The 27,060-nt window shown below is 34.4% G+C and overlaps 2 protein-coding genes across 6 annotated transcripts; both read right to left on the bottom strand.

Annotated features, from left to right (window-relative positions):
* Positions 1-512: 512 nt before the first annotated feature.
* LOC113849031 (protein PHYTOCHROME-DEPENDENT LATE-FLOWERING) lies at positions 513-8,097 on the bottom strand. Of its 2 annotated transcripts, none has more exons than XM_027478578.1 (12): positions 7,727-8,088; positions 6,988-7,066; positions 6,850-6,914; positions 6,649-6,732; positions 6,097-6,177; positions 5,582-5,742; positions 5,388-5,486; positions 3,939-5,308; positions 3,403-3,623; positions 3,166-3,314; positions 2,531-2,569; positions 513-2,446 (listed from the first exon to the last, which is right to left on the bottom strand). In XM_027478578.1, exons 6-12 carry the CDS (start codon positions 5,651-5,653, stop codon positions 971-973), a joined length of 3,426 nt encoding a protein of 1,141 aa, XP_027334379.1. In that variant the 5' UTR covers positions 5,654-5,742; positions 6,097-6,177; positions 6,649-6,732; positions 6,850-6,914; positions 6,988-7,066; positions 7,727-8,088; the 3' UTR covers positions 513-970. The 2 variants fall into 2 exon arrangements, with proteins under 2 accessions (XP_027334379.1, XP_027334378.1); XM_027478577.1 differs by having other exon boundaries at positions 518-2,446; positions 5,582-5,719; positions 7,727-8,097.
* Positions 8,098-9,122: 1,025 nt separating this feature from the next.
* On the bottom strand, positions 9,123-26,103 carry LOC113849393 (nuclear pore complex protein NUP107). 4 transcript variants are annotated; one of them, XM_027479280.1, is made up of 24 exons: positions 25,914-26,103; positions 24,882-25,240; positions 24,509-24,578; positions 23,280-23,397; positions 22,734-22,763; positions 22,518-22,643; positions 21,560-21,718; positions 19,773-19,865; positions 19,519-19,686; positions 17,633-17,728; positions 17,102-17,337; positions 16,967-17,024; positions 16,508-16,596; positions 15,314-15,445; positions 14,944-15,066; positions 13,966-14,064; positions 13,693-13,881; positions 13,190-13,364; positions 12,948-13,104; positions 12,587-12,786; positions 11,262-11,403; positions 10,167-10,327; positions 9,840-9,956; positions 9,123-9,449 (listed from the first exon to the last, which is right to left on the bottom strand). In XM_027479280.1, the coding sequence occupies exons 1-24, from the start codon at positions 26,003-26,005 to the stop codon at positions 9,390-9,392; spliced, it is 3,249 nt and encodes a 1,082-aa protein (XP_027335081.1). In that variant the 5' UTR covers positions 26,006-26,103; the 3' UTR covers positions 9,123-9,389. The 4 variants fall into 4 exon arrangements, with proteins under 4 accessions (XP_027335081.1, XP_027335082.1, XP_027335085.1 ...); XM_027479281.1 differs by lacking the exon at positions 22,734-22,763 and having other exon boundaries at positions 23,259-23,397; XM_027479284.1 differs by lacking the exon at positions 24,509-24,578 and having other exon boundaries at positions 22,734-22,765; positions 23,234-23,397; positions 25,914-26,095.
* Between the last annotated feature and the right edge of the window lie 957 nt (positions 26,104-27,060).

Below are 27,060 nucleotides of genomic sequence, written 5' to 3'. Positions count from 1 at the left end.
TTACTAAATTACTTTTTTTCTCTTTTTTCTATCTTATCTTTTTTCCTCTATTTATCACATTTAAATACACAACATTAAGTTCAAAAGTAAAATGTATAATATATTATACGTAATTAACCAATATTAATTATGTTAATTATGCACCCTATTGCAACCTTAACATTAAAGATACAAAATCCATTAAAACGCATCATTAGTTTACTAAATTTTAACCTGACTGTTTGAAGGTTTCGTTCTGAGTTCATATTTCTACAAACGGAAATTGTGTTTTATATTTCATATTAATTTGCTTTGCACTCAACTTTTTTGCCAGAAACTCTCACGAACATAGTCATTATCAACATCCTACAAGCAAAATAAGATAATATACTCTCAACTGTTTATTCACAAGTTAGGAGTATAATAGTTATGGATTGCACTCAAGCTTCCGTTGCCATTGATATATGTCCACTTAAGTTCACACCAATATATGACAGTTAAGGTTTACTTATCCAATAAACCATTCAACGGACAACAAAAACCGTTAATAGGTAGGCAAATTTATGAATCAACTTGTATACATTAAATAGAACAATGTAAAGATGAAACAAGCGCCTGAGAATAAGGCGCTACCCTTTCGGTGAGAATAAAGTCTAGTTGCTACTGCACTCAATAAAGTAGCTATGCAATAGATACATCTTTCATGTTAATCTTGGCCTAAACATCACAAAACTTCCTCGTGTTCAATGATTGCAAGGAAAACAAGGAACTATTTACAACTGAAACAATACATGTGATTTCTTCTAGAGTTACGACATTCAAATATGCTTTATGTTATATATATATATATATATCATCCATCACGATTCACTCATTTTCTAGCATATTTTAATGCTAAAAAATTCAACATCATTTGCTTGCTTGCTGCAACAGAGTATCCAACAACTGAGGTGGCAGGGGCATTGATTGGGACATTTTAGGCTTTGTAACTTCATTGTGCATTACTGACAGAATTGCTCTTGTTAACACCTTGCATGTCCATAGGGGAGTTCGTTATACTACTAACAGAGCCAAGGGTCTGAGAGCTCAACTGTGGACTTGCGGGACAAGCTTCGGGATTACCAGCACTCATGGCATGAATTGCACCTGAGCTCATCTGTTGGGGACTCATCGGGGTTCGTTGATTCATTTGCTGAGGGCTTGCTTGCTGCTGTGTTTGTTGGTTCAATGGTGGAACTCCCATCGTAGATGGTGATCCCACCTGTGGGGGTGAAACAACTGCCTGCAATTGTGAAGTTGTTTCTTGCTGCTGCTGTAATTGCTGCTGCAACTGCTGTTGTAATTGAAACTGCTGTTGGTGTTGTTGCTGTTGTGGTTGTTGATGTTGCTGCTGCTGATTCATATAAAGATTCATCCCGGCCATCAGCTTTGGTGGACCCATAGGTCCAATTGCTCGCTGCAGTGAACTCATATTAGCCCTATTCAGAGACTGACCCAACATTGAAAGACTAGCAGAGCCAGGGTGCATTTGCCTGGCTCCTGAGATGCCAGCTATGCTAGATTGAGGTGACCCTAGCATGCTTCCACGACTTGCCATTCTAAGCTTTGATATAATGTCAGCTTGTGTGGGAGTTATTGATCCTGACCTGAATTGTTGGCTTATAGAATTGGTAATACTTGAAGCCTGGCTAAGATTCATCGGGTTCTGACCCATATTTCCCATGCCAGCAATAGATGTCATTGGTGCCGAGATTCCAGTTCCTCCTATTCCCCTTGCAGCTCCCATTCCCATAGGATTTCCCATGGGTGCAAGCCCAACTATGCTATTTCTCAAGTTACCCATTCCCATAGCTGTTCCAAGTCCCATCATCATTTTCCTCTGCATTTGTGGCTGCTGTTGCTGGTGCTGTTGTTGTTGCTGGTGCTGTAACATCTGAATCTGGAGAGCTGAAGTCTTGTTGAGCATGTGATTACCCAATGGCATGTTGGAGTTCTGTCCAACTGCATTTAAGTGTGAAAGCTGATTTGTTCCAAGCATCATAGGAGATCTCTGGAACTGGGGATTCTGCTGTTGAATGAGAGAGTGTTGATTCTGTTGCAGCTGCTGTTGTTGTTGCTGCTGCTGCTGCTGCTGTACTGCTTGTTGTGAATCCAGTTGCTGTGGTCTTGGAGCCATTGAAACACCAGAGAGAAGTCCTTGGGACATCTGTAAGGCTTGAGGGTTTCCAGGTGGCACCATTCTTGGGTTTGCTACAAGATTCTGAGATATGTTTAAAGGTGCATTACTGCCACTGACTGGTTTTACGACTTCATTGGATGACTGACCAGGAATTTGTTCTCCATATTGCTGCATTTCAACTGCAGAGTTATTAGGAGGTACACTAGATTGACTGCCCAGTGGAAGGTTTATACGGTTTGGTTTGGGTTGGATCCGGTCATCTTCCCTCACATATCCTTCACGTTCCATCTACAATAGGCAGATTAAACTAATAAAAAACAGATTGACGCAGATATGTCCTTCCCATGGTTGCAGCTCAGATTAGAAACATACCTGTGAACTGAACTGTTGGGCAAGCAAATCCGCAAAATGCTGATCCACAAATGGTTACACAAATCAGAGCAATAAACTTGCAGAAACTCCCTTAAATTAAATAGCAAGAATTTAAATGTTTGCTCAACTAAAATTTAGATTGTTCATTAAATTTTAATAGCAACTTCATGGTCATCAACGACCAATGAGCATTCAACTTAATGCTGAGAAATTAAGGAATTATCTTTCCAAAATAACAATGGGCAATACAGTCATGACTTAGGAGAGTATGAAGAAGCAGAACACGTGCTCAAAAAGAAATATATGAAAATAACATTATCACCAAATTATATGTGAAAAGAAATGAATAATAGCAATAGGATAAACCGGTAACAGATTCCGTGAAAAGGGCATCAAAGACATAAGGATTTGAAGGGTGATGAGAAAGAAGAGAAACTATGATAAATATAAATGGGAAATGAATGTTTTAAAATCTTAACATAGGATAATATGGTAAAAGGTGAATAATAGCTCAAATAATTAAGGCAGAATGCATTCAAGATTCAACTAACTTCAGAAGTAAATCCGTAATATCTGTACATATAACCCCGCCCTCTGACCCCAACACACACACACACGTCTACAATGAAACTTACAGTATTGGGTAATGTGGGGAGATGATCCTCTGCAGCTATGAAATCACCATCTTCTATGTCCCCATAATGCATAGCCACAGTACCATCAGATGGCCTTTCAGACATTATCATCCTAGTTCGCAACCTAGGAATTATAGAAACAACATTTCCTGTACCAAAAAAATGGAAAGTCAACCAAGAAAGAAAAAGAACTATGTACTTCCAAAAGCAAGAGACAGAGCTAAAATTGCAACAAACCTTGAACTACATGCTCAGGCCAATAAAAAGTCAAGACTCTCATTTTGCACGGGTTCATACTCCCACCTATAAGTGACTTTGACAAAGAATTTGGCTCATCTATCAATCCCTCATTATTATTTGCATTGGCAAGTAACATCGCTAAAGGCTGTGGTGAATAGGCATTCTGCTTCTTAATATGATAATCATCCACTTTGTTCTTCTTAAAGTTAAGTTGATGCCTGATAGAAATTCATACCATATGTAAGAGCACGAAACATGACACGTAAATTTTGTACCAAGAGCAGCAGTAAAGGCTAATTCATAAAAATAAACCCGATTATCAGGAAAAAAAACTACAATGATAACTTGCACACAATAAATTTCTTCTGATCACCAAGTGTGAGAAAAGAGAAAGCTTGAATAAAATGTTAATAAAAAACTTCCATCACCACAGAATATTTGTATTAAAATTTTAGAAAAATCTTTGGAAGATAAAAAATATTGAATTGTGAAAAACAATATTGAAATGCAGTTTTAAAATTTAAACAGTATACCTCATTGTCACCATTTCAATTTTTGAAAACCTTTCAAACATATTTTGAAGACCTTGATCAACCAAACCCGGGGTCCCAATTGAGGGACTATTTGCATTTAATGGGACACTGGTTGTACCAACACTAGCAGGAGAACCAACTCCATTCATTGCCGGGGTCTTGGGAAGGGAATTAGATTTCCGTTTTGCAACTAGTTGTGCCTGTTGTCTTTGTGTAGAATCATTGGATGGAGTTCCAACAGCAGCAGGGACTGAGGCCATTGCTGTCTTTTCTTTTTGTGATGCTGTAGGTGCAGCAGCCATTGAAGATGGTCCAAAATTTGGTCCAACTGAACCATTGGAAAATTCACCAGATTTTGAGGATAATGGGGAGTGAGGTAATGCCCCTGTAGATAAACGAGGACTCTGTACTGATTTCCTCTTCTGAAGCTGATCCTCTTTTTTTGTTTCCTTATCCACATGCTGACCTAGATTATTCCAGGTTGCCTGAGGGAAATTGGATCTCATGAATGCATGCTGAGGCAATCGATGCTGAAGTCGCAATTGTTGGGGGTCTAAATTGTTGGTATCCATTTCCATCTCACTTCTATTGCGGTTTATCTCTGCACCATCTACTTTTTCCATCTCAAACTGTTCTTCCTTGGCAACCAACCTCATGCCATGTTGACCAGAAGCAAACGGAGCAGCCCCCGTCTCTTGATTCAGCGCCCCTTCAAAAACCTGCTGGGGAAACTTCTGAATGCCACCACTTGTATACTGAATACTCCTCGCCATTGCTTGTGGATGTAATAGTGTATTCTGCCAATTCATATCTGTACCCTGAAGAGCTTCAACATGTGAGCCTATTTGTTGCTGCTGCATTGCATCAACACTTGTCGAAGTAGGCCTCGTTCTTTTTGCAATATTGGATAAAGGTGATGCTTGTCCGTCTTGATTATCCCTTTTCGCACGAAGAGTGGCACTTGAGTTAGCATTATCAGCATACGAAATCATGACATCTTGTGTAGTAGGAGAAGCCCCTGATGAATTAATAGTAGAATTTAATCCATGCTCCTGCAAACTTCTTGGAGTTCCAACTCCCATTCCATATCTTGATTGCTGGGCCATCATAGAAAAGCCCGGGATGGAAGAATCTGGTATAAAATTCTTAGGTCGCAAGGCCATGGCAATGCTTGGATTAAGATTTTGCATTGCTGGATTTTCAAGGGTCTGCTGCACAATAGTATTGGATACAGTGTTTCCTGAATCACCTAACCTGCTAATTGAACCCTCTTGCACTCTATCTATGCATACTTTCTTCCCATGAATTTTATTGCTGGAAGTAACAGCAAACTCTGGCATATGCCTTAATCGCTTTCTTGGCAAATTTAGCTACAACATGGAGTTCAACATCATTAAGATGCACACAACATTCAAAGAGTTCATAAGGGAAATTGTAACATGTATATACCTTTGTGGGAAGTGGATTTTCACACAGCCGATCTAATTTTGGAGTAGGATCTAGATGAAGTTTTGGCTGTAAAGCTTTCACTATCTTTGACTCAACTTCCTATTATCAATGTGAACACAACTAAGTGAGATTAATACCCAAGAAATGATAAAATTATAGAAATCGGTCATTCATGAATGATAGATCATACTCACCATTAGATCACCATATGTCCAAGACTTGTCCGTAATGGACGGGATATCCTTCACAATATTTTCCAATGACATCTTGAGGCACACTTTACTAACAGTAGGAGAACTTTCTGCAGAGGAGCATCTTCTATAATCACGCACCTGGAGTAACAAAATTGACACAGCTCAATTCATAAACAGTAAGTATTGTTAGAAGTCAATATAAAATGGTGATAAAATTTGGAAAATGCTAAGAAGCAATTTGTAAAAGAAAACAATCAAAAAAGTGCAAATTGGCACATAAGTAGCTCTCCACAATCAAAAGAAACAAAAGCAAATGAGACGTCAATGTGAAAGAGCTACTCTGCCACAAGGAATACTGATCACAGGTACACACCTCTATGAACAGTAAACACCAAACCAAATTCAAGCCCAGAAGAAAATTTGTGTACCCTTAAACAATTTTTCATAAGAAAATAAATCAAAATTTATGTGTTAAATTTTAAAAGTCAAGTATAGCAAAAATAAACAAGTCTCACCTCACATACAAGTGCTCCATCAACATACTTGGCAGGTATATCATCCAGAATATCCCCCGGCAAGTGACCTGACTCAATGGCCTCCAAATCCATCATTGCAAAAAAAGAGGAAAGTAAGGACACGATAAGATCATAGGTAGACAAACTAAAAATGATACAAAAAAAAAATTAAAAAACAGTAAGATGATGAATTAGACAACGAATGTGAAGCAACCTAAGGAAGGGTCCAGACAAAATCAAAGTATCCAGACCTATTTGACTATTTCTATTTCCATCTTCCAGGGAACACAGTGTAAAGAAGGTGGAAACATGTAGCTTAAACCCAGCAGCATTCAACTCAACTTGTGAAACTAAATTATGCCAGTCTTCAAAAATTAATTGAATCATGCCAAAAGTCTTGAAAGCTTAGTATGAGATTTTTCATACATACAGCAATGCTTATTATACACATACGTAGAAAGTGTTGAATGTCCCACTCAACACTTGTAAAGCTTTAGAACATAAAAGTTAAAACTGAAAAAACAAGAAATTATTGAATTCCAAGAGAATTACCAAGAAGAGACTTTCAGATGATCTATCATATGGATGCAACAACTTTGGAAAATCTTGATATTTTGATTGATTTGCTGCCTCATTCTGAAATTCAGAGTAAATAAATTAAAAAGAAACATATAAGGTCAAGTTTGAAGAGGCTTATATATTTTTGGTAGTTCCTACAACTTTAGCAAAATACTAATTGTTGTTTAAACAAACCTCAAAGGGTTTTCCAATAGAATAACCATCTGGGAACAAGCTCAATGTGAAAGAAGCTTCCCTCTCTGTCAAAACAAGTAAGCGTCACAACAAGGATTTATACATAAGTTAAGAGCACAATATACTTTGATGACTGACCTGCTAATGAAAGAGTTTCAGATAAAACAGACGAATTGGGCATCTGAGCAATGTTTTCACAAGCCTCAACAAGTTCACTCTGTATAAAAAAGATACTTAAAACAATCAAGAAAGCAACTTAAATACCAAAAACTTAGTTAAATTACAGGCACTATGCCAGGTAAGACACAGCTTAAGGAAGACACATGTCCTTTAAAAGAACAAGCTACCAATCGAACGTACTAATTAAACGCAGCTTTCAATTCTTATATGTTCTTAGCCTCGTTCCCTTCTTAGGTCCTGACCCCAAAATTGGAAATCACAAATGACAAAGATATGTATCAACCGTGTGCTTGTGTGGCACTTGCCAATCCAACCGAGGCAATTTAGTAACTTTTCCATATTATAAATTGTTATACTCATAAAGGCGAAAAGTAAAATACATAAATAAAGACTTCCAGTTTCTTATTAGGGATTGATTTTCATAACTACCATCCTCCTCATAAGTTCCCTGGCGCAACTAGCTTCTCTTCAGTACTTTGGTGTGTCATCATAATCTCAGTGAAACGGAAAATAACAACGATTGAAGCTTAATCATAAACACGGACAATTAAAATTCCGCACAACCCACTGTTTTTCTATAAATTAATTAATTGCAGGAACGTGATGCTGAAAACAGCAAAAACACAACCTTTTGGAATCGAAGAGCAAAACGAAGAATTCAATTTGATCAAAGGTTGTTTCACATTGCTGATCGTACCTGGGGCTCTCGTGAGGTGGACTTGGAATTTTCGGATGCGCCATCGTGGGAAGTTTGGGGTGGAAGGGGAAGGGGTTTGGGGCGAAACCTAGTGCCAGCCTTTGACACCTTGAAGGAAACCCCCATAGGGAACGCTAAATTTTCGTTTGGATTGGGGAAAGCAAAACCCTAGAAATTAAGAGAAAACACGAAAGAGGGAGAGAGCTATGGAGACGTTGAGTTGAGTTCAAAGGTTCAACTCGTTACATAGAGAGAGAGCAGCAAAGTGTCGCAGACAATGTTCCTCGGATTTGTGCTGTGTTTGGCCTCTTCACTCTCTGGGAATCACTTTTCGGGTTTTCTCCTTTGTTTTTCTTTTTGGTAATGTGCCTGCTGCCTGCCCTATTCTCACTTATCAAGTTATACGTAAAAAGTTGTTACTGTAACTTTTAAGCTTTAACTGATATTATCGAGGATTAAAATCTTATCTGTCAAAACAATTCAGAGTTTTTTTTATACAGATTTCCTTTTGTAAAAATTACAAGCCATAATATCCATACATTTTCAAATAAACACTTTTTATTATAAACTCAAGTCTTTATTTTTTAATGAACACATTTTTAGAAATTTAGTCAGGTAATTTGGATTTTTTTTTATTTATAGAGTATTTAAAAATAATATATACCAAAATATAATATTTTAAAAAATTACAAAAATATGAAATTTTTTATTTATATATGATATTTAAAAATGATACACTCTGAAATATGATATTTTAAAAACTAACAAAATATAAAACTTCAAAAAAGGTCATTAACAATTTTTGGTGCTGGCTGCAAAATAAAAAAAAAGTATAAAAAAGTATCATTAGCAATTTTTTCTAAATAAATATTTTTTAAAAATTAAAAACTAAAAATGTCTGACAATTTTTGGCAATTTTTGCATATTTTGAAATATTTTCATATTTTCGTAATTTTTTCAAAATTCCATATTTTGGTATTCAAAATAATTTTTCAAGGAATGAACACTTTGCTCTATATTTTTTTTTTTTTATTTGAAGCCAATAACACCGTATAATACATTCAGCCAACTCCATCTAATAAGGACAAGGTTTTATTGTTACCAATTATTAAAAAATAAATAAATACATTTAAAAATTAAATTTTCAAAAGAAACTTGGATTCATCCATTTAATTTTCTCGAGTAATTTTGAAAAACTAAAAAATAAAGAATGATGCAATTAATAAAAATAATTGGTGCAAAACGCCATCACCTTGAATTAAATTGTCGTGTCACTTTTATCTAGGAAATATCCAAGAAAACTTCGCTAAAATGCTATTTCATGTAAAATTAAGAATCGTGCCCCAGTAATCATAACCTCTATCAAATAAGAATTAACATAAAACAGATAGATAAGAAAGGCATATCATGTTGATTTAAAAAATGATTTAAATAATACAAAATTATATACAGAAAGGGATTTCTTTTTTAAGAACGCAAGATAAAACAAAATTCATAATACACTTAGAGCAACAAGGCACCACGCACTATCATCTTCCCCATTTTCACTAAAAGCAAAATAATGTAACTACATAAATAAGAAAATGTAAGCGTTTTCAAGGCATTTCATCCTTCAAAACTAGCTCCATAAGCACCAAACCAATCTCTGCTCAAGAGGCAATAATCATTCCTCTGTAAGCTCCATTTTGCAGATTGAGTATTCCCTCTCGAACAACAAAAGCTCCTACAAGTGAAAAGACGAACATCTAGTCAGGCCCCAAATAGACAATAAGAGCTATTTTTTTCCTCAAACTCAAGTAACCCCTCCAATATTTTTCATGTACATACAACCCAGTGGATCATTGACATACCTATATTGAGATATGAATCACTAGGTGTTATTCCTAAACAACTTTTCGCAAGTAATAGAGAAATCAATAAAAAGGCATTATAATGGCTGTCTCAGACACATTATAGGTCTAGTGTTTTAGAGAAAAATGAAACCAATAAGAAAAAGAAAGCTGCAAGGTCTCATGAATCCTCTGAAAAGCAAAAAATAGGCTAACACACCAGGGATTAACTTTAAAGCACGAAGCCTTTAATGTTTCTTCAGAAAATGAAATTATCATCTTGCCTGTAATTGTTGTTGGCTAAACAAGTGAAGGAAGTCAGTTTCAGGACTGCCAACCAACTCAATCAAAGTATCGTGGCAATCAGGCAGGACTCCAGATCCCATGAGAGAAACAGAAACCTGTAGATGAAACAAAAAATGAAGCACACAATAACCAAGTGGAAATTCAAAAACCAAGAATATTTTACTTTTAAAATTTCTTTGTAAACAACTGTGTTTAGAAACAATTGACCATTCAGCTATTTACAATGTCCAAAAAGTGGTTAATGAGTAATCACTTGCTTAACAACTTCCAAGTTGTTAAATGTTTAATGCCATCTGTTGACTTACTTGCATGCTACGAAGAATGACTTCTGGGAGACAGCACCTACGACAAAGTCCTTTCACAATGTATGTTGCCGGGCACTCTAAGGTGCCATTTTTGTCAGAATACCAAGCATCTAAACGGGATATTTCCATTGTAACTCCAGCTTGAAACCGAGGAAGCTCACCTGCAATCAGTAATAAACTTATGGATTTTGTACTCATTTGTTATGCAGGTCTATGACAGTAACTCAAGCTCAAAATGATATGCCCTATCCTTCTATGGAATATAATAATCATCTTACACCAATAAATTTCACATAAAAGAAGACACCTTTTCCCCAACTGAAAGTTTTCTCAATGACCAAGTCATCTCAAAAGCTAAGTTGTTAGGCGTTAGAATGATTTTATATTTCTTACACGACTTCATGCAACAGCCTCTCAGATTTGGAACATAAAGAAAGCACAGACCCACTGGTCTGTTGGGATCTAATTCAATAATGAAGAATGGAAGTGATAACAACCAAGCTCCTGATCACTAAGTCGGTGAGAGGGCTCTAATACCACTATACCAAGTTGAAGGACCGACTTTTTCCAAAAACTTAAACAAAGCAGACTAAAACGGTTTTGTATTTTTAACAACTTAAACTTTCAAAAACTTACGAACACAAAAGTTCAGATGTCATAGGGAGGGGCTCCCCAAGACAATACTATCTCCATTCCCTTTTAATTAACGTTTTTTTTTTTTCATTTATCTGTGATTTTTAAAGTCTAAGATAACATTGATTACCCTTCCATTTAATCTACTCTCCTTACTGAGGCTTCTATGGGTTTTCTCCACACATGCCCAAACCACCTAAGGCAAGACCATCTTTTCTCCTATAGGTGTTACCCCAACATTTTACCTAATGTTCATTCCTAAACATATTTTGTCTTATATGTCCACTTACCTAACACAATATTCTCATCTCTACTACACTGCTACTTTGAAATTTATTCTCTTGTTGGCTTTATATTGTCCAATATTCAGCTTCAAACAACATTGCAACTCTTATAATTGTGCAAATTCTTACATTAATATTAGAACACTATCCAATTACATTAAAGCACTAATATTGCTACCTTTAAAACCAGCAGCCATAATGGTGGCAAGAATACCACCATCATTGAGATTATGTAGTTCAAGTCCATCACCAGCTATTGCTAAGCAACGAAGGACAACATCAATGCAATAGTTGTCCCTTGAAGATATAGAGACATTGACCTGCAAAATATTAGATTGTAAGCAAAGTAGAAGAACAATGAATTATGTAAAACATTATAAATGCATCAAAAGTAAGCTTATCATTGCAAGATATCACCATTCACCAATAAGAACATATTAGTCAAATTTGATTTCTGACCCAAGCAAATCCATGAACCAAATTTTGCTCAAGTAAATTTTCTCTCCAATCTCACATAAACATTCACTCTTTTAATTTACAGAAAAGCCTGTACCTTATCTTAAATAATGTCTCCTGTTACTAAGAAGTTAAATGCAGAAAAATAAGCAAAAATATTAAAGATATAAAAGGAAATCATCAAAATAATATAGCCATCTAAGAAAAGTTTGTACAAATGTAAGGTTTAAACTTTAAAACTGCTCTCTGTTGTAGCTGATTGAAGAAAATGCATGACTCTATTTGCAATAAAGCTGTGTTTATGAACTCTTTCAGATATTGTAGTTTTTAGAATTTTCAAAACAAGTATGTTTAAAACCTATAAATAGACCCCTCTAAGTTCAAAGAAAAAATTCAATGACTGAACAATAGACTAGAATCAAGGACCCCTATTGAAAGAGATTTTGAAATTATAGAGGTTTGTTATGGTTTTTAAAATCATATAGGAATCTATTTAAAAAATCCCAGAAAGTACAGGTACTAATATGATTAGAATTTTGAAATAATTGTTGAGATGTCCCACATTATTTAGGAATAGAGTCAAAATACTCCTTATAAGGGTTAGGACAGTCCTCCTCCTATGAGCTAGCTTTTGGGAGTGAGTTAGGCTCAAGTTTCTTAACATAGTATCAGAGCTTATTTAGTTTGAACATTGAGCTGCCCAGAGATGTCTAGTCCTGCAAATTTCATGCACCAAATGTCTAATCCTGAGCGTGAGGAGGTGTGTTAAGATTTCCACATTGGTTAGAAATAGAGCCAAAATACTCTTTATAAGTATTAAGTTAATCCTCCTCCAGAAGCTAGCTTTTGGAAATGAGTTAGGCTCGAGTTTCTTTTACAAACATAATTTGGAATTCACATCATACAAGCATAACATCCAGATGGACATGATTAAATAGACTAAATTCCACTGAAGTAGACCTTTTGTAACAATTTCAATATGAATGAATAGTTGAGGAACATCTGCATATTTGCTGGGTTAAGCTGTCAAAGGTTGTACAAACATACCATTAGTTGTCGACTTAACACAACCTCATCACCAGCTGAAGAGTAGAAGGCACTAGTCAGTGTAGTACAAACAGTAGCATCTGGACACAAACACTCTCCAGATGGCAGGCAGAGCATTGCTGTTGCATGAAGTTCAAGGAAAACAGGTTCAGCTGATTCATATATACGATTGGTAGAAGCCAACCAAGGTGTTTCTTCTCCTACATGAAAAAGGAGAATCACAAACAAGTCCATAGTTAAAATGGCAATATACCAACTCATTTGAAACACAAACATAACATTCACAATTGATACATTGCTAAAATATTTGCACATTTTCCTCAAAGCATGGTTTTTGCACAAGGTGGTCAACTAAACTCACTTTCCAACAGGGAAAGAGATGCATTCAGTGTTTCCTTGGCTGCTGAAATGGCCCTTTCCTTTTCTTCAAGTGACAGCTCAGAGACAGGAACTTCTGCATTCTCTAATTCAATTTTGAGCCAATTGCGGTAGGTTGCATCACAGGAGTAATATTCACGCTAGTTAAAAGCAGGGTGAATTAGTAAGGCCAGAAATCATGTGATGAGGTTTAGCAATAAAATTAGTAAGTGTAAACCAGCATACCCAGTCTTGGAATTCTCTCAGGTCCTCAAAAACATTATAATCCTCTGAGGTCTCAAGAGTTTCTGTAAGCTGTTTCAAGGGTTCAGCTAGAAAACCAAGTACTGTGTGGGCACCTATAGGCATTGCTGGTACTCTCCACATAGAAATCAAAGCAAACTCCCGGAAGAGTATATTGCTACATGGAAGGGGGAAAGGGTGAAAATTCAGAATGAGTGGACCAAGAGGAGGACTGTAAAGATAAGGTTATTTTTAAAACCTAGGAAAATCAAATATTGATATTCCAAACTACAACAGCCTCTTTCCCACTGGCTGGGGTCAAATATCAAATACAAGATGATAATAGGTACTCAATACTGACAAGATATTGCAAACATTTGTCCAATAATTAGGTGTGAAAGGTCAAACACCACTCCCAGGTTTCACCACTTTCAATTGCTTCACCTTCATAAGCACAGTAGCAGAAAATCCAATATGATGGGCATGTAATAGGATGCATTACTTACCTATGTACCAATGCTCGGAGAAGAAGTTTTTTACTAACATCTTTGACATTAGTAATTGTTGATGGTGGTGTAAAACAAAGCCACTGGATGACTTTAGCTTTTTGAAGACTCTGCAGTCTGTGCTGTTCTGCAACATCTGACAGGTTATCATATTTTCCAACCTTGATCTCTCGGGATCTCAGCAAAATTCTGTTTCGAATAGAGTTATCATGTAATGCAAAAGCTTCATATGCACAGTGATAATTTTAGATTCTAAATAAAAAGCCTACATACCTCTCAATAATGTCTTCAAAACATCCCTTAGCATCATCCATAGATGAAAATGGTAAATATTCCATGGCGGAAAGGAATATCTTATATTTGACATGTACACTGTTTAATTAAGGAAATGTCACAGGAGTTAGTAAATGACTTTATTGCTTGATTGAAAATGAACAGAAAAAGGAGAAAGATCTCTCCTCCAAGGGTGAGTCCCCTTTCACAATTGAGCACTGGCTTAGTTCTCTCAAAACACAATTCCATGAATAATCCCAGTACCCATACTTCCCCCTATTTAATTATCTAACTAATACTTCTTGCTAACCAACTGGTCTAACTGCCAAAACTAACTACTTCATCTTCCTTTTATTCTTCCAAAGCAGTTACCACTGTCTTCACAACAAGACAATCATTTTACAGGTGTAATTTATGAAAAAGTGTTTGTTGGTACATTTCGGTGGTGTGCAATGCCATAATATCATTATTCACTCAAGACTGTTTCATTCACTATCTTTTATGTTAGTAAAGCTAGTTTTCTTAGTCCTCTGCGGGTTTCAACACATGGCATTATTTAAGTGGTTTTATTTAAACATTATGAAAAGGGACTGGTTTGCTTTTTTGACTGCATGTTCTTCATTGTTGCTTTTTCTGCTTTAGAAGAATCTCTACAACTATCAATTTTGGTACTTATTTCCCATTTAATGATTCCTTTATCTACAAATGTTAAAACATAATATATATTGAATTTGTTCAGATAAACTGAACTACCAAAGCATGAAGTTCATATTTGTTAATCATCAACTGACAGGATATAATTTTACTTTGCAGCAAATAAACACATTAGTTCACTTGAGAGAATCGTCATTCGCCATAAAGCATACAACAAATACAGAGGTCACAACCACATCAATAGAAATGAAATTAGATTTACAATCAAACACGGTGACATAATTATAGTAAAAAAACAGAGGAACCAGAAAGAATCAACAATACCTGCTATGCAGCCTAAGTTCCATCATGTGCACAAAGAGATCAATGCAACGGTGACATGCAAGCTGAGAAGCATATATACCCACCAACTCCTCATGTTCCTTTGAAAAGAGAAACAGGGCATACCTAATGTTTTTCCAGTGTAATCAATAAATATAGTGAAGCAAATTTCAATCAACACAAAAAATTATTCTGCCTCCTCCACCATATACTTCAAAATTATGCTAACACAGGCTAGGAAATCATGGATAATGCTGGAAAGCATAGGCAATCTCTAAGGCCAGCGTGACCATCTCAAGTTCTTTAACTCTTTTCCCTTTAGGAATATTATTTGAGAGAAAAGGAAAGAAAAACTTCATACAAGGTTACTTACAAGTGCAAAATATGATCACCGACACTCAGAATCTTGTCCCTGAAGGCATCCTTCATTTCTTCAGCAAGTAAATATCTAAGCACGAGGACTAGATGTGCACCAAATCGTATCATTTGAGGATCTCCATGAGGCCTGTGAGAAAACACAGAATTTTGGTCAACTGATTCCTACAAACTGAAAGGTTTTCTAAAAGGAAACTACAAACCAGGTATAGTTTTATTGAGAAACCATCAAGATACTCTGCTTTCATTTGCTGCTAATATATGGATATCAGCATAGGGGAAGGTAAGTACAAGTATACTGTATACCTACTGTATAAACTGTAAAAAAGAGGAAGGTAAGCAGTTATTCAAGTCCTAGGCCTTACCCAATTCTTGCTCCCCTCCTCCATTTTCCTGTCTCCTCCATTTTATACTAAATACCATCCATTTCTTCCCTCTCCTTCTAATAAGAATCTTGGGAAAACCATATCACAAAAGCTAGTTGTTGTAATTGGAGAACCCAAGGCCTTATAAACCCCACATTAAAATCCAATACTTCCAATGTGAGACTCAAGTCTCAACTTGCAATTGGATCTTAACATCTCACCACGCTTTGCAGCCCCAATGCTTACGCAAGTTGGCTGTCCACTAGCCCCTTTGACTAGTCTCAAGCAAACATTATAGTGCCGACATCACCACCCACGTAGCCTGTTTGCAGTTGGGAGATACAGTGGAAAGCTCTAATACCAATTAATAAGAACCTTGGAAACACTACACCACAGCTTTTGTAGTTGGAGAATCCAAGACCTTATAAATCTCACATTAGAAAATCATATACTTCCAATGTGGGAGTCAAGTCTCATACCTTACAGATCCTAATAACCCTCCTACTCACCTCCTGCATAATCTAAAATTCTAAATTCTATAATTAGCATAAAGCTTTAATTTCAGCCCACATGGAAGTAACTTACTAACTGCCCTTGTCAACAATCTCTCAAAGCCTGTCGTTTTCAAGGAACGATATTTACTTTTTGCAAAGCTACAGTTTCACACATGCAAATACTTGAAGTTGATTTTTCCAAAATATAGTTTAGTGCCCTACGGACGCCAAAATTCCCATTTGGATAGCAATTGGAACAAACTCCTAAAATTTGTTTCATAAAAAGATTTTTACCAGGTTCACCTGATGAGTAAAAAGCAGTACAACACTAACCTAAATACATTCTGATTATCTTCTGAAGGTGCTATCCATGACCATATAAGGTCTAGTACACGTGGTATGTCCCCTAGCATTAAAGTCATCTGTCAAGCAATGTACAGCTTAAGACATCAATAAACAAAATAAATTTAGGATCTAAAGAGAGTTAAAAAAATATAATATTAAAAAAAAGTAACATCCTATTCTCTGTCTGCACCCAAAATGGTTGCACCATTCAGCTTCTTCTATAATTAAATAAAAATAATAAAATAAAGAACCAAAAGATCACATCCTTGAGTAGAAGGCTCTGTCTTCTCATAACCTACTACAGGTTTACATCTGGTTGGAATTAAAAGCCCAAATTTCTATCCTTTTTTATATGATAGTGAAAATGCTATAAAATGTAATGAAACAATTTAAAAAATGACTATAAAAACTCCAACGCAACAACAAAAAATATTCTTATAAAAATACCTGAATTTGCCGTTGTTGCTCCTTGCATTGTCGGGTAACAGTTTCATGGATCATTTCCCTAAAATGGAAAGGAAACAGAATTCTATGAGATAACAATCCTAACAACAAGAAATGTGATAACAATTACACAGCTACCCTGAATGAAGTTTTTGAAGAAAAGATGAAAGTTGCCGTGGTTGCTGATTCAAAACTTGAATGGGCCAATTTTCAGATCCATTAGAATGTTCAAATGAACCATCAGCACGTCCCGGGCTTCCATCAATTACATCTCCAAAAGTTCTAAGTTGATCAACACCCCCTGGCAGTGAACGTGTGATTTCCAAGTCTACCTGCACATCTAGCCAAGACTTTGCCATTGCCCAGCAAGCTGACTGCAAATGTTCAAGTGTTACATCATAAATCATGTTTCCAATAAAGATACTAGAAAGGTAAAAATAATAATTATAATAGTTCTCCCGACTCATGGGGAGTGATACAAATTAGAATCTAACAATTATGCTATAGGATAAAATATCAGTTTTATGAATTATTACAGCAAATTGCTCATTTTCAGTTTCATTAGTCTCTTTGCATGTTAGTATGCATCTAAAATGATTTTCTCAAGATTTGTTCATGAATGAGTGAAAACTTCTGCAATAAACAAAATTACAGGAAAAAAAGAGAGACCTCCCAGTCTGTGCAGAGTGGAAGCATCCGTTTTAGGTTGCTGCATTGGGCTGCATACACAGCTGCTTCACATTTCCCACCCTGTTCTGCTATTTTCTGCAAAATAAAAATGCAAATAAGAGGTTTCATTTTCTATAACAACAACAACAATCAAGTCTTATCTTATTAGGTGAGGTCAACTACATGAATCATACAATGCCATTGAGTTTGACCAAAACCCAAGAGGTTTCACTTTCTATAAATCAAAAATAGTTTTGAATAACTTCAGCAAGTAAAAGAAGCCAAAAATCTATAAAATTCCAAGGTAAACTCGGACTTCTCTGAAGGATCTTCTAGAAGACAAGCAAGATTGTATACCAGCTCTTTTGACACACCATATTAGACAAGATTAGATAAGCTAATACCATAGATTAATGACTTAATCAGTTGTTCAGTGCAAGCAAGCAACGTATTGTATAAGTTTATACATCAAACTCCCTCTTATATGTCAAATGATGGATGACTTGATCCAGGCTTGACACGTAGGATTAGCCTATAGATTAAGTTTTGATGTTTCAGTAGCATAATCAAGACATTCATTCTAACACATTATTTACTATTAACTTAAATTTATTGAAAATGACAAAAATTATGGATAAAAGTCATTTTGAGTCTCAAAAAATTTCAGCCAATAATAAAAAATGTATTAAAAAAACATGTCATTAGCATTACTCTTTGATGTATAAACTTTCATAAAAAACTTAATTACAAGCCAAAAAACATTAATTTATTTAAGTTAAATTAATCAGCAAGTCCCAGAAGTCTTGAACTATTTGACAATTTTTAAATAAATCCGCATATTTTAAAAGTTTGTAAGTAGGTCCATGAACTATTATCACTTTTATTTGGGACTCTGACTACGTTCCATTAGAATTCCATTACATACATGAACTTAATTAAGATCTATTTAAAAAAACAAAACTAATTAGGCTCCTATATTTAATGGAGCACTGACAAAAGGACCTAATTAAAATTATTTAAAAGTACAAAGACTTACAAACTTTTACATAAAAATCTCAAAATAGTTTAAAGATCTGCAAATTAATTTAACCTTTATGTTTAATAATTATTATTTTTAATTCTTTTAAAGAAATTAAATTTATTTTTTAATAAAAATAATTTAAAATTAACATTTTTAGATTCTAATTGTATAAACAAACATGCAAACAAAAATATGGTCCAACAAGTCAGTCGAATTATACATTCATGTTTAAATAATATCTTTAAACATAATCCATTATACATATAGATAATAAAAGAACAAAATTAAAATATAACACAAAATTAAAGTAATCAATAAAAAATAGTGAGTATGATAATTTTAAAATAACATATAAATAACTTTAGACCAACATGAGGATCTAGGACTTCCCCTCAAGTCTGTCAATAGCTATAGTATCTAGATTCTGATTAAAATTTTGTTTATAATAGAATCTAAATTTGATATCTTATTGAATGTTCATAATATATTTTCAAGCAACATTACAAACTTAGATAATTATAGTATAGTTTTAAGTAAAAGGAATTTTTATTTAAAAAAATATATCTTATACAATACAAAATCCTGTGCTAAGTTACGTCATATAGGGTACAGTAATGAAACTTAGAAGACTTTATATAATCAAGTTTTATCCTATCCTATCATGCATATAAACAAGTCCTTATGAATGTTTCAAGGAAGAAGCCATTTAGGAATATACATGTCTCCTTGAAACATGTGTGACATAACACATTCCATTTCCAATTATAAAACTTTCAAATGGAAGCTGTCAATAAACAGGTTAACACAAGCATCAATAAAACAAAATGAAGAAAACTGTTCAATCAGAGTTAACATACAACCCTACCTCTGATGCACAATATGAAGCCCATTTCCAAAGATGCCACTGATGACCAATACCAGTTTCAAATTCAACGGCTTGCAAAGTTCTATTTTTACCATTCTTCACCAGCGCTTCAACAGAAGGAAACTGGTTCAAACCTCCAAATGGGCATAGAGAGGCAGCTCTCCATGGCTGTAAAACATTAAGATGTTAATACAAGCAATTGAAGCATAGACTAATGAAGTTCATAAACTTGTCATCGTCAAAGTTATGCTCACCTGTCCTGCAGACCGGCAAAGTTCACATGCCTCTTCTAGCCTTCCAGCCCTTAAAAGAGTCCACACATCTTCTAGAAGAGATTCATCTTGTTTCTGTAACCAAAAATTAAAAACATTACAGACACTCTACATTCTAAGCAGAACTAGCCAGCTAGGAGGGGCCATGCACTCAGTCTTCTATTCATCATCAATAACTAACAGGAAATTACATTCAAAAGCAAGTGCAGTTCTTCCTAACTCAGATTTTTAATAGGATTTTAATAGAAAGAGATAGACAGGTACATCAAGAAAACATAAAGAAATAACTCAGAGCACAACAAATAAATCATAACAATAAGGCCTTCCTACTATCAATGGAAAGTGATATAAGCAAAAAACCGGTCCTCAAAAATCCTGGAATTTCACTCTATGAGGGGTTCCAAAGTGTTGTAAACTGTGCAGCAAACCACAAGGTCACCTCCTAATTCTCCCCCCCCCCCCCCAAAAAAAAAAAAAACCTCCACGGTTAATATAAACAAGAAAAATGTTTAAATTCAAAAGACACCCAAAATTATCAAAAAATCATATTCTAAACATACCAAGGAACTAAGTAACAGAATAAAAACATGATATTATGTTTTTATTGAAGAACATAATACACATGCCAAGTGAAAGAAACTGACATGGTTTTATCTTTTCTAATGGGGCTTTTAAATATGCTAAATATCATTGGCATTGTTAATATAATAAAGTAATCCAGAGAAACTGAGGACTTGACCTTAAAGGAGCCTTCAATTTCCAAGTGAACCGGAAAATATATTTTTTTATCAATTTGAAGACCACAGGAGAAATTGGAAGATTTTCAAGAATGGATAGCACGAACTGAGCGGAAATTATTAATATAATAAAGTAATCCAGAGAAACTGAGGACTTGACCTTAAAGGAGCCTTAAATTTCCAAGGGAACCAGAAAATATATTTTTTTATCAATTTGAAGACCACAGGAGAAATTGGAAGATTTTCAAGAATGGATAGCATGAACTAAGAGGAAATTAAGTATTTAATATGTCCTCTTAACCTCTCAAGAAAGGGGCATATTAGTTGAGAACAATATAGGCTTCAGCCTTCAAATACTAGACAACAGAGCCTGCTTATCATACAAATGGACAAGTGTGTCATGCTAGCAGTGCCAGGATATTTGTTTCCATCTTATGTAACTTAGAGGTACAAAGGCCTTCATTTAGTTAATTCTTCTTTACTAATAAAAGAATGGTTTTTCTAAGTTCTAACATGTCTCCATGGGCACACAATAAAATTCAATAAATATTAAGTTTCTATTAGAAGCTGTAATATTTAAGGTTATCAATGCAAAATTATGTTACATCAAGTGATTTCCAATAAAAACTTGCTATATATAGGTTCTAATTGTGTGCCCACACTAGAAAAACCGATAAAAGAATATAAAATCAACTGTTATAATAAAGGGTAATTTTGTGAGTACAGCTGAATCATAAATATCAAATCATAAACCCATTTATTACAACGGATATTGCCCAACCCTACCACCATAAATTGTGTGTAGTGTACTCAGTACAGCTAATACAGTCTGTTAATTAAAAATATGGAATGCATAAGAAAGATAATTTATGCATGACCATTAAGTAAGAATACTTTGGCAATTAAATTTCAATAGCCATGCTCAAATGATAAATACACAAGACAAAAAGTTTAGCACGTCCATTAATCCAGATCAATGCCACAACTAAGTGAAAGCTGTAAAAGAATTGCAAGTAATGAATTGTAAAGTACTTTGTCATCAGGCAAAAGATTTGCATTTTCACGGGTTGGAGCATCAAAGTCCAAGTGATGCACAAGGTTCATGTCAGAAGTTCCTTTCTTTAAGTAACGCTGAGTATGATGCCAAACTCCACAGCTGGGGAGATAACTACCTACATGAGATCCACACACCTGCATAAATTTAGGAATCCTAAACAGTTAATGTATAATCAAAAAGAATATGTAAGCAGATAAGGCAACACAATATAAACTATTAAATGGGGGGACAGTATGAGTTTCACTTGACAAAAATATGCACCATTTCCCTTTATTTATTTCTGGAAAGACCAAAACTAAATTTGCAACTAAAACTCCTATATTTAAAGGTGGACTCACCACATTACCGCACCCCATGTGTTAAAAATTTTCCCAAACAGGCAACTAGCACAGTGCATAAGGTCTGATTTTCATCATAAATCTAATCAAAGAAAAAAAAGAGAAAAACCTCCAATCCTATACTCACAGCCATAAGAGACATCACTAATTATTTCTTTTGAAAAAAAAAAAAAAAGCTCTTATATTCCAAAATATTTAATTTAATTCAGAATAATGACAAAATCATAACCTCATAGCATAGTTTAGAAACAATGTATGTATTTTACTTACAATTATTTGGCGCATTTGAATGGAGTGAGATGCTTGCATTTTCAAGGATTTTTCTTTGCTGTCAATGAAACAGACATTTCCAACAAGCAAAATGACTGGGTAGCCCAGAGGTACCCCTCTCCCCCCCCCCCCCCAAAAAATAAAAAATCCACAGTTTCTCAACTTAATATCTTCAACTCTCCCTGATCGTACTTCCTTGCAAACTTTCTAATATTTGTTATTAAAAAATTATCAAAAACAGCATCCTATAGTCATCGTTTAAAAAATAAAAATATTATTTGTGAAGAAATCAACTTCCCATGCAGAAAATATAGCAAAAAATCACCTTTGCTTCCAAGTCAAGTGCTTTAGAAGCTAAACCTTCTAACCACTGGACTATCCGAAGGCATAATTGAGCTGTATGGTCCTCTGCAACAAACTCAGAAGCCACAACATGTGAGGTTCCTGACACCTGTGATAAGTGAATAAATTTCAGTAAGTCTATTTCAAGATATTGGGATTAGATTATATCATCACAATAGCATCTCTCATACACATTTACCAGTATGTGATCTTTAGATAGATCTTCAGTCACTGAAAAATTTTTAAAAAAAACTGTCAGAGAAGAAAGCAAAAAAGTATAGAGCATTCAAAAAATTCCAAAGAGAACAGTTGAGGTGTGGGAAAACAGACTTAAGCTGTAAAGCAACTCCATCATGTCTAATGATTCAGCAAGTATTTTTTTTATAGGAAGTTAAAGACCAATTATATATAGGGGAAATGATTTCCTCTAGAGAAAACTTTGATATTGACCTAATTAGTGGTGAGTTAATTAGCAGTAAATACTAAATAGAATAGATTCTCCCAACATGCAAACTATATCTCAAGATCGGGATAAAGGTAGCATTCATTACAATAGTGGGTTTTCCTATATTTTAAATTCAAAGTATGGCAAGCAAAATGGAAAGCCTAATCAACAGTAGTGTTGATTTGGTCAAAGAGAGGGATGTGGGACAGTATGTGATTTAAGGAAAGGAAATAGACTTGAAAGAGGATAGAGACATAATTGATCCTTCAAAAACCGAACATAGATGGTTAGAGATATATTTCCTTTCCCATAAAGGAACCACAAGAGAGACCAGGTAGCCGCCTCATCAAGTAAGAGTTGAGCCTTCTGCCTCATCAATTTGTCCTCAACAACTCGATGCCTTATATTCAAGCCATACCTACAGAAGAAAGGCCACAATAAGATTACAATCAAAGTAGTTTTGTAATGGACATGAACTCACATTACACTTCTTCAGTTTGTCCAATTTCCGGTGTAATTTGAAAGTTTAGGTTAACTTTCATTTTTCCCTCATATTATATATAAGAATTCATTTAGGAAAATTGGAGAAACACAGATGGAAAGACGACTTGGAATTCTCCTAAAATAGCCAAGACAACAAACTAAAGAAGAATGTGCTATCAACCACAATTAAATTTCTTCTTTTATGCATAATAAACTATGAGTTTACACTTCAAATTAACTACAACAAGCATCCAATCCTATTGTATATCATCCATGTTTTTTCAAGTACCGATACAAAAGAGCAGCAGCAATGGTTGTAACAAGAAGAGAATAATAATGGCATGTATCCTAGATTTTGGAAAATTTAACATTCCTCATATATACCTATACCCCCATGCAACTTACACAGTTACATGTCAAGTTGGCAACATCCTGACAACAGAAGTAAAGACTGATACAGAAAGACATAGTGTCACCAGTCCAAAGCATCATTAGCAACATAAGAAAGTGAAAAAACAAAAGTAATTCATAAAATTTTCATATGCATGTGTTGGTGTGTATGTATGTATGTAACTATGTATATAACACTGTAAAAATAGAGAAGCAGGACAAAGAGATGGAGGACATGTAATCCTCTTAAAATATTCAAATAAACAATGAAACCAACCAACTCCCCCTCCCCCCAAAAAAAGAAGAAGAAGAATATGAAAAAACCTCTCTAATTTCTTTACGAATTCGTCATTAAAACAAATCTTGGATAAATTCATAAATATGTGCAGAAAAACCTCCATGGAACCACAGTGAACCCACTACTCACAGTAAATAAATAAGCAAATAACATAGTCTCAAGCTACAACAACCGAAGATGAAAAAAGGATGACTTCTGGTCTATAAATCCTCAAGATAACAAACATAATTGTCCACATAGCCATATGTAAATCATAAGGAAAAAAGTAATATCATTAATCATATGCATATATATCTAGAATGGCTTGCATTAAAAAACTTTGAGCACAGATATTTATGCTTGGTATTAGCAAACAAACCTTATAGACTCAGAAACATTTCGACATGCATTCTCAAATCTTAATATCAGATCAGGAATAGGCATCAGTCCTGTAAAAAATCAATTCAGTCAAAATTACACTATTCCTTTTTTCCTGAAAAAAATAATAAAAATGTATTCGCACATAAGGGTACATGACCATGATTAAAAGAAAATGCCTTCTTCTTAAAGTATCAACCATTGTGCTACAGCAGATAACTAATAAATAAGAGCAATACAAGGTTGCCTTATGTGGAATTTCAGGCCTCAAAGACATCATTTTGTATGCATATTTAACAAAAACAGGAAAAATGGACTATGAACATGAATGAAATAAATCTTTCTGGGTATATAAATAAATATACTAGCATTACCTTGCAAAGAAGAATCAAGCAGAGATGCAAATAAAGTAAAGATTGTTTCCACGCCATCTCCCAATGAGTCACCCTCTTGCTTACAAGCCTTTAATGAGTGCCGTACAGAGTCAAATCCAGCATCCATGCCAGGAACTCCATGAATATCAGAAGATAATCTCCTTCTAGAGGAATGTGGTGTTTTCTCTTCCAAGTAATCAGCATCTAGACTCTCAACCTCTTGTTTAATATTTTCAAGAACAAGTGCAGCATTAGTAGGACTATGGATGCTCGGACCATCATATAACAACCCAGTTTCACTTAACTTGGAAGCCGAGTTGTCTTGTTGGATTGAAGAACCTGACGTAGAGTGCCTCTTCCTGCAAAAATTGCATTATAGAAAGTTGACACAAATTACAAAAATGCTACAAAACCCAAACAGGAAGTGATTTCCAGTTTAAAAAATATGCAAAGTTGAAGTACAGAGAGAATCACCAAGTGCTATCAAGTCTCAATCCAAAATAATTTGAACAGTAGCAAAACCATCTTCAACCAACATCTAATTCACCAACACTCCATCATACACATGACACTCAAGTAATGCAACCACAACAAATGTAGTGGAATTTCACAGATTCAAATCAAGAAGTCAATCAATGCTACCCTCCCATTCCTCCTCCCTACCCACTCCATCTCATTCAACACCACTATTAAGGACATTATGTAAGCTTCACTCAATAATCAATATCAACCTTTCAAGCCCCAAGCCCAATATTTGTATTGTTTTCTTCACAGAGCTGCCAAAAACAAAAGTACTTAAAACCATTTCAAGTGTTTATTTAGTTTTTGCTTCATAACAATCTTTCAACCCTAAGTTCCTGATTTGAACTTTCTCACCATTTTTTTCTCTAATTGATTAACTTAAACCTTGCTTGACTGATCAGGGCATAAACCCTAACTGCACAAAACTCAGGACCCTCTGACTTAAGAGTAAAACATGAAGTGAAAGTTAAGAATTGAAAAATGAGAGAGACATTGAATCGAATACAGTACCCATATCTACGGAACTGCTGTCTGGAGGTGAGGTTGTGGGGATCGAAGTAACTGGGATTGGGTGAAGTGTCCATCGCCATTTCCTCTTCCATTGGGATTTTGAGGTCACACACACTGGTTTTTCAGCGCGGGAAGGAAATGGCTGAAGTATGAAGTGTTTGATTAAAAACCCTTACTCTCTTCGTTTAGTTTAAGTTGCGCCTCAACGTTTTAATTGCTCAAACAAGCCTATTAATTATATTTTAATTTAATTTAATTTGGTGCATTTAGCCGAATATATATTAAAACATGGTCTCAGTGGTTCCTGTTGTAATTGTGTTTATGAAATGATTGTAATGTTTTCATAATAATTTTTTCATTTTTTATTGCATTGCTGACTTTTTTTCTATTTTTCTTAAATATAATAAATATTATATAATTTTTATATAAATATATTTTTTAAATTAAAATAGGCTTAGATAATTAAAAGAAATATATTTTCTCATATTCATATAAGATATTTTTTAAATAAAAAAATTTATTTAAATCAAATAAGATAATTATAAATTGTAACACTCTTAATTTTTATAAAATATAAATGTAATTGGTAGCATAAATATTACTTTAATTTTTTATAAAATACATGCTAATAAAAAATTGTGATTTACATTACTCTTTTTTAAAAGAAAAAAAAAATTCTATAAAAATTAATTCTTTTGTATTTCTCTTTTATGTTGCATGAGACTTTTTTTTTATTTTTAAATTATTTTTCTTTAAACCTTTTTTTTACCGTTACTGTAAGAGATACATAGTGAAAAAAAAGGTTGTGAATCTATTTTTGTTATATAACAAAGAGAATACTGCAAATGGTATTTGTACAATAGTATTATTAAATAATTCTAGCTATTCTAAAATTAATCTTAATAGAATTATAAAAAACTATCTAACAATTTATTTTATAGATGTATTCTTATCACCCTCCCGCAAACTATGTGTATGTTTTGAAATTGCACCCAATTTGTGTCGTAAGTCTAAGAAGATTTTGCTGGCTGGTGCTTTAGTAAATATGTTAGCTACTTGGAGTTGAAATGGTATATGTCTTACAATTATGTTTTTTGTCGCTACTTTTTCTCACACAAACCAAAGATCCAATTTAAAATGTTTAGAT

Source organism: Abrus precatorius, unplaced genomic scaffold (genome assembly GCF_003935025.1).
Source record: "Abrus precatorius isolate BTA unplaced genomic scaffold, Abrus_2018 Scaffold9, whole genome shotgun sequence".
In the NCBI taxonomy this organism is placed as follows: Eukaryota; Viridiplantae; Streptophyta; class Magnoliopsida; order Fabales; family Fabaceae; genus Abrus; species Abrus precatorius.
The sequence above is the reverse complement of the archived record's forward strand: the minus strand, read 5'-3'. Positions and strand labels throughout refer to the sequence as shown.

Excerpts from the sequence above, each read along its gene's own strand:
- LOC113849031 (XM_027478577.1), bottom strand. The coding sequence starts at position 7,852 with ATGGGGGTTTCCTTCAAGGTGTCAAAGGCTGGCACTAGGTTTCGCCCC. Across the intron at positions 6,733-6,849 it reads CTATTGGAAAACCCTTTGAG|AATGAGGCAGCAAATCAATC; the intron begins GTTTGTTTAAAC and ends TCTGAATTTCAG. Across the intron at positions 3,624-3,938 it reads ATTGAAATGGTGACAATGAG|GCATCAACTTAACTTTAAGA; the intron begins GTATACTGTTTA and ends AATTTCTATCAG.
- LOC113849393 (XM_027479280.1), bottom strand. The coding sequence starts at position 26,005 with ATGGAAGAGGAAATGGCGATGGACACTTCACCCAATCCCAGTTACTTC. Across the intron at positions 15,067-15,313 it reads GGTGATCATATTTTGCACTT|GTATGCCCTGTTTCTCTTTT; the intron begins GTAAGTAACCTT and ends GAAAAACATTAG. Across the intron at positions 10,328-11,261 it reads TATGGCTGCTGGTTTTAAAG|GTGAGCTTCCTCGGTTTCAA; the intron begins GTAGCAATATTA and ends TACTGATTGCAG.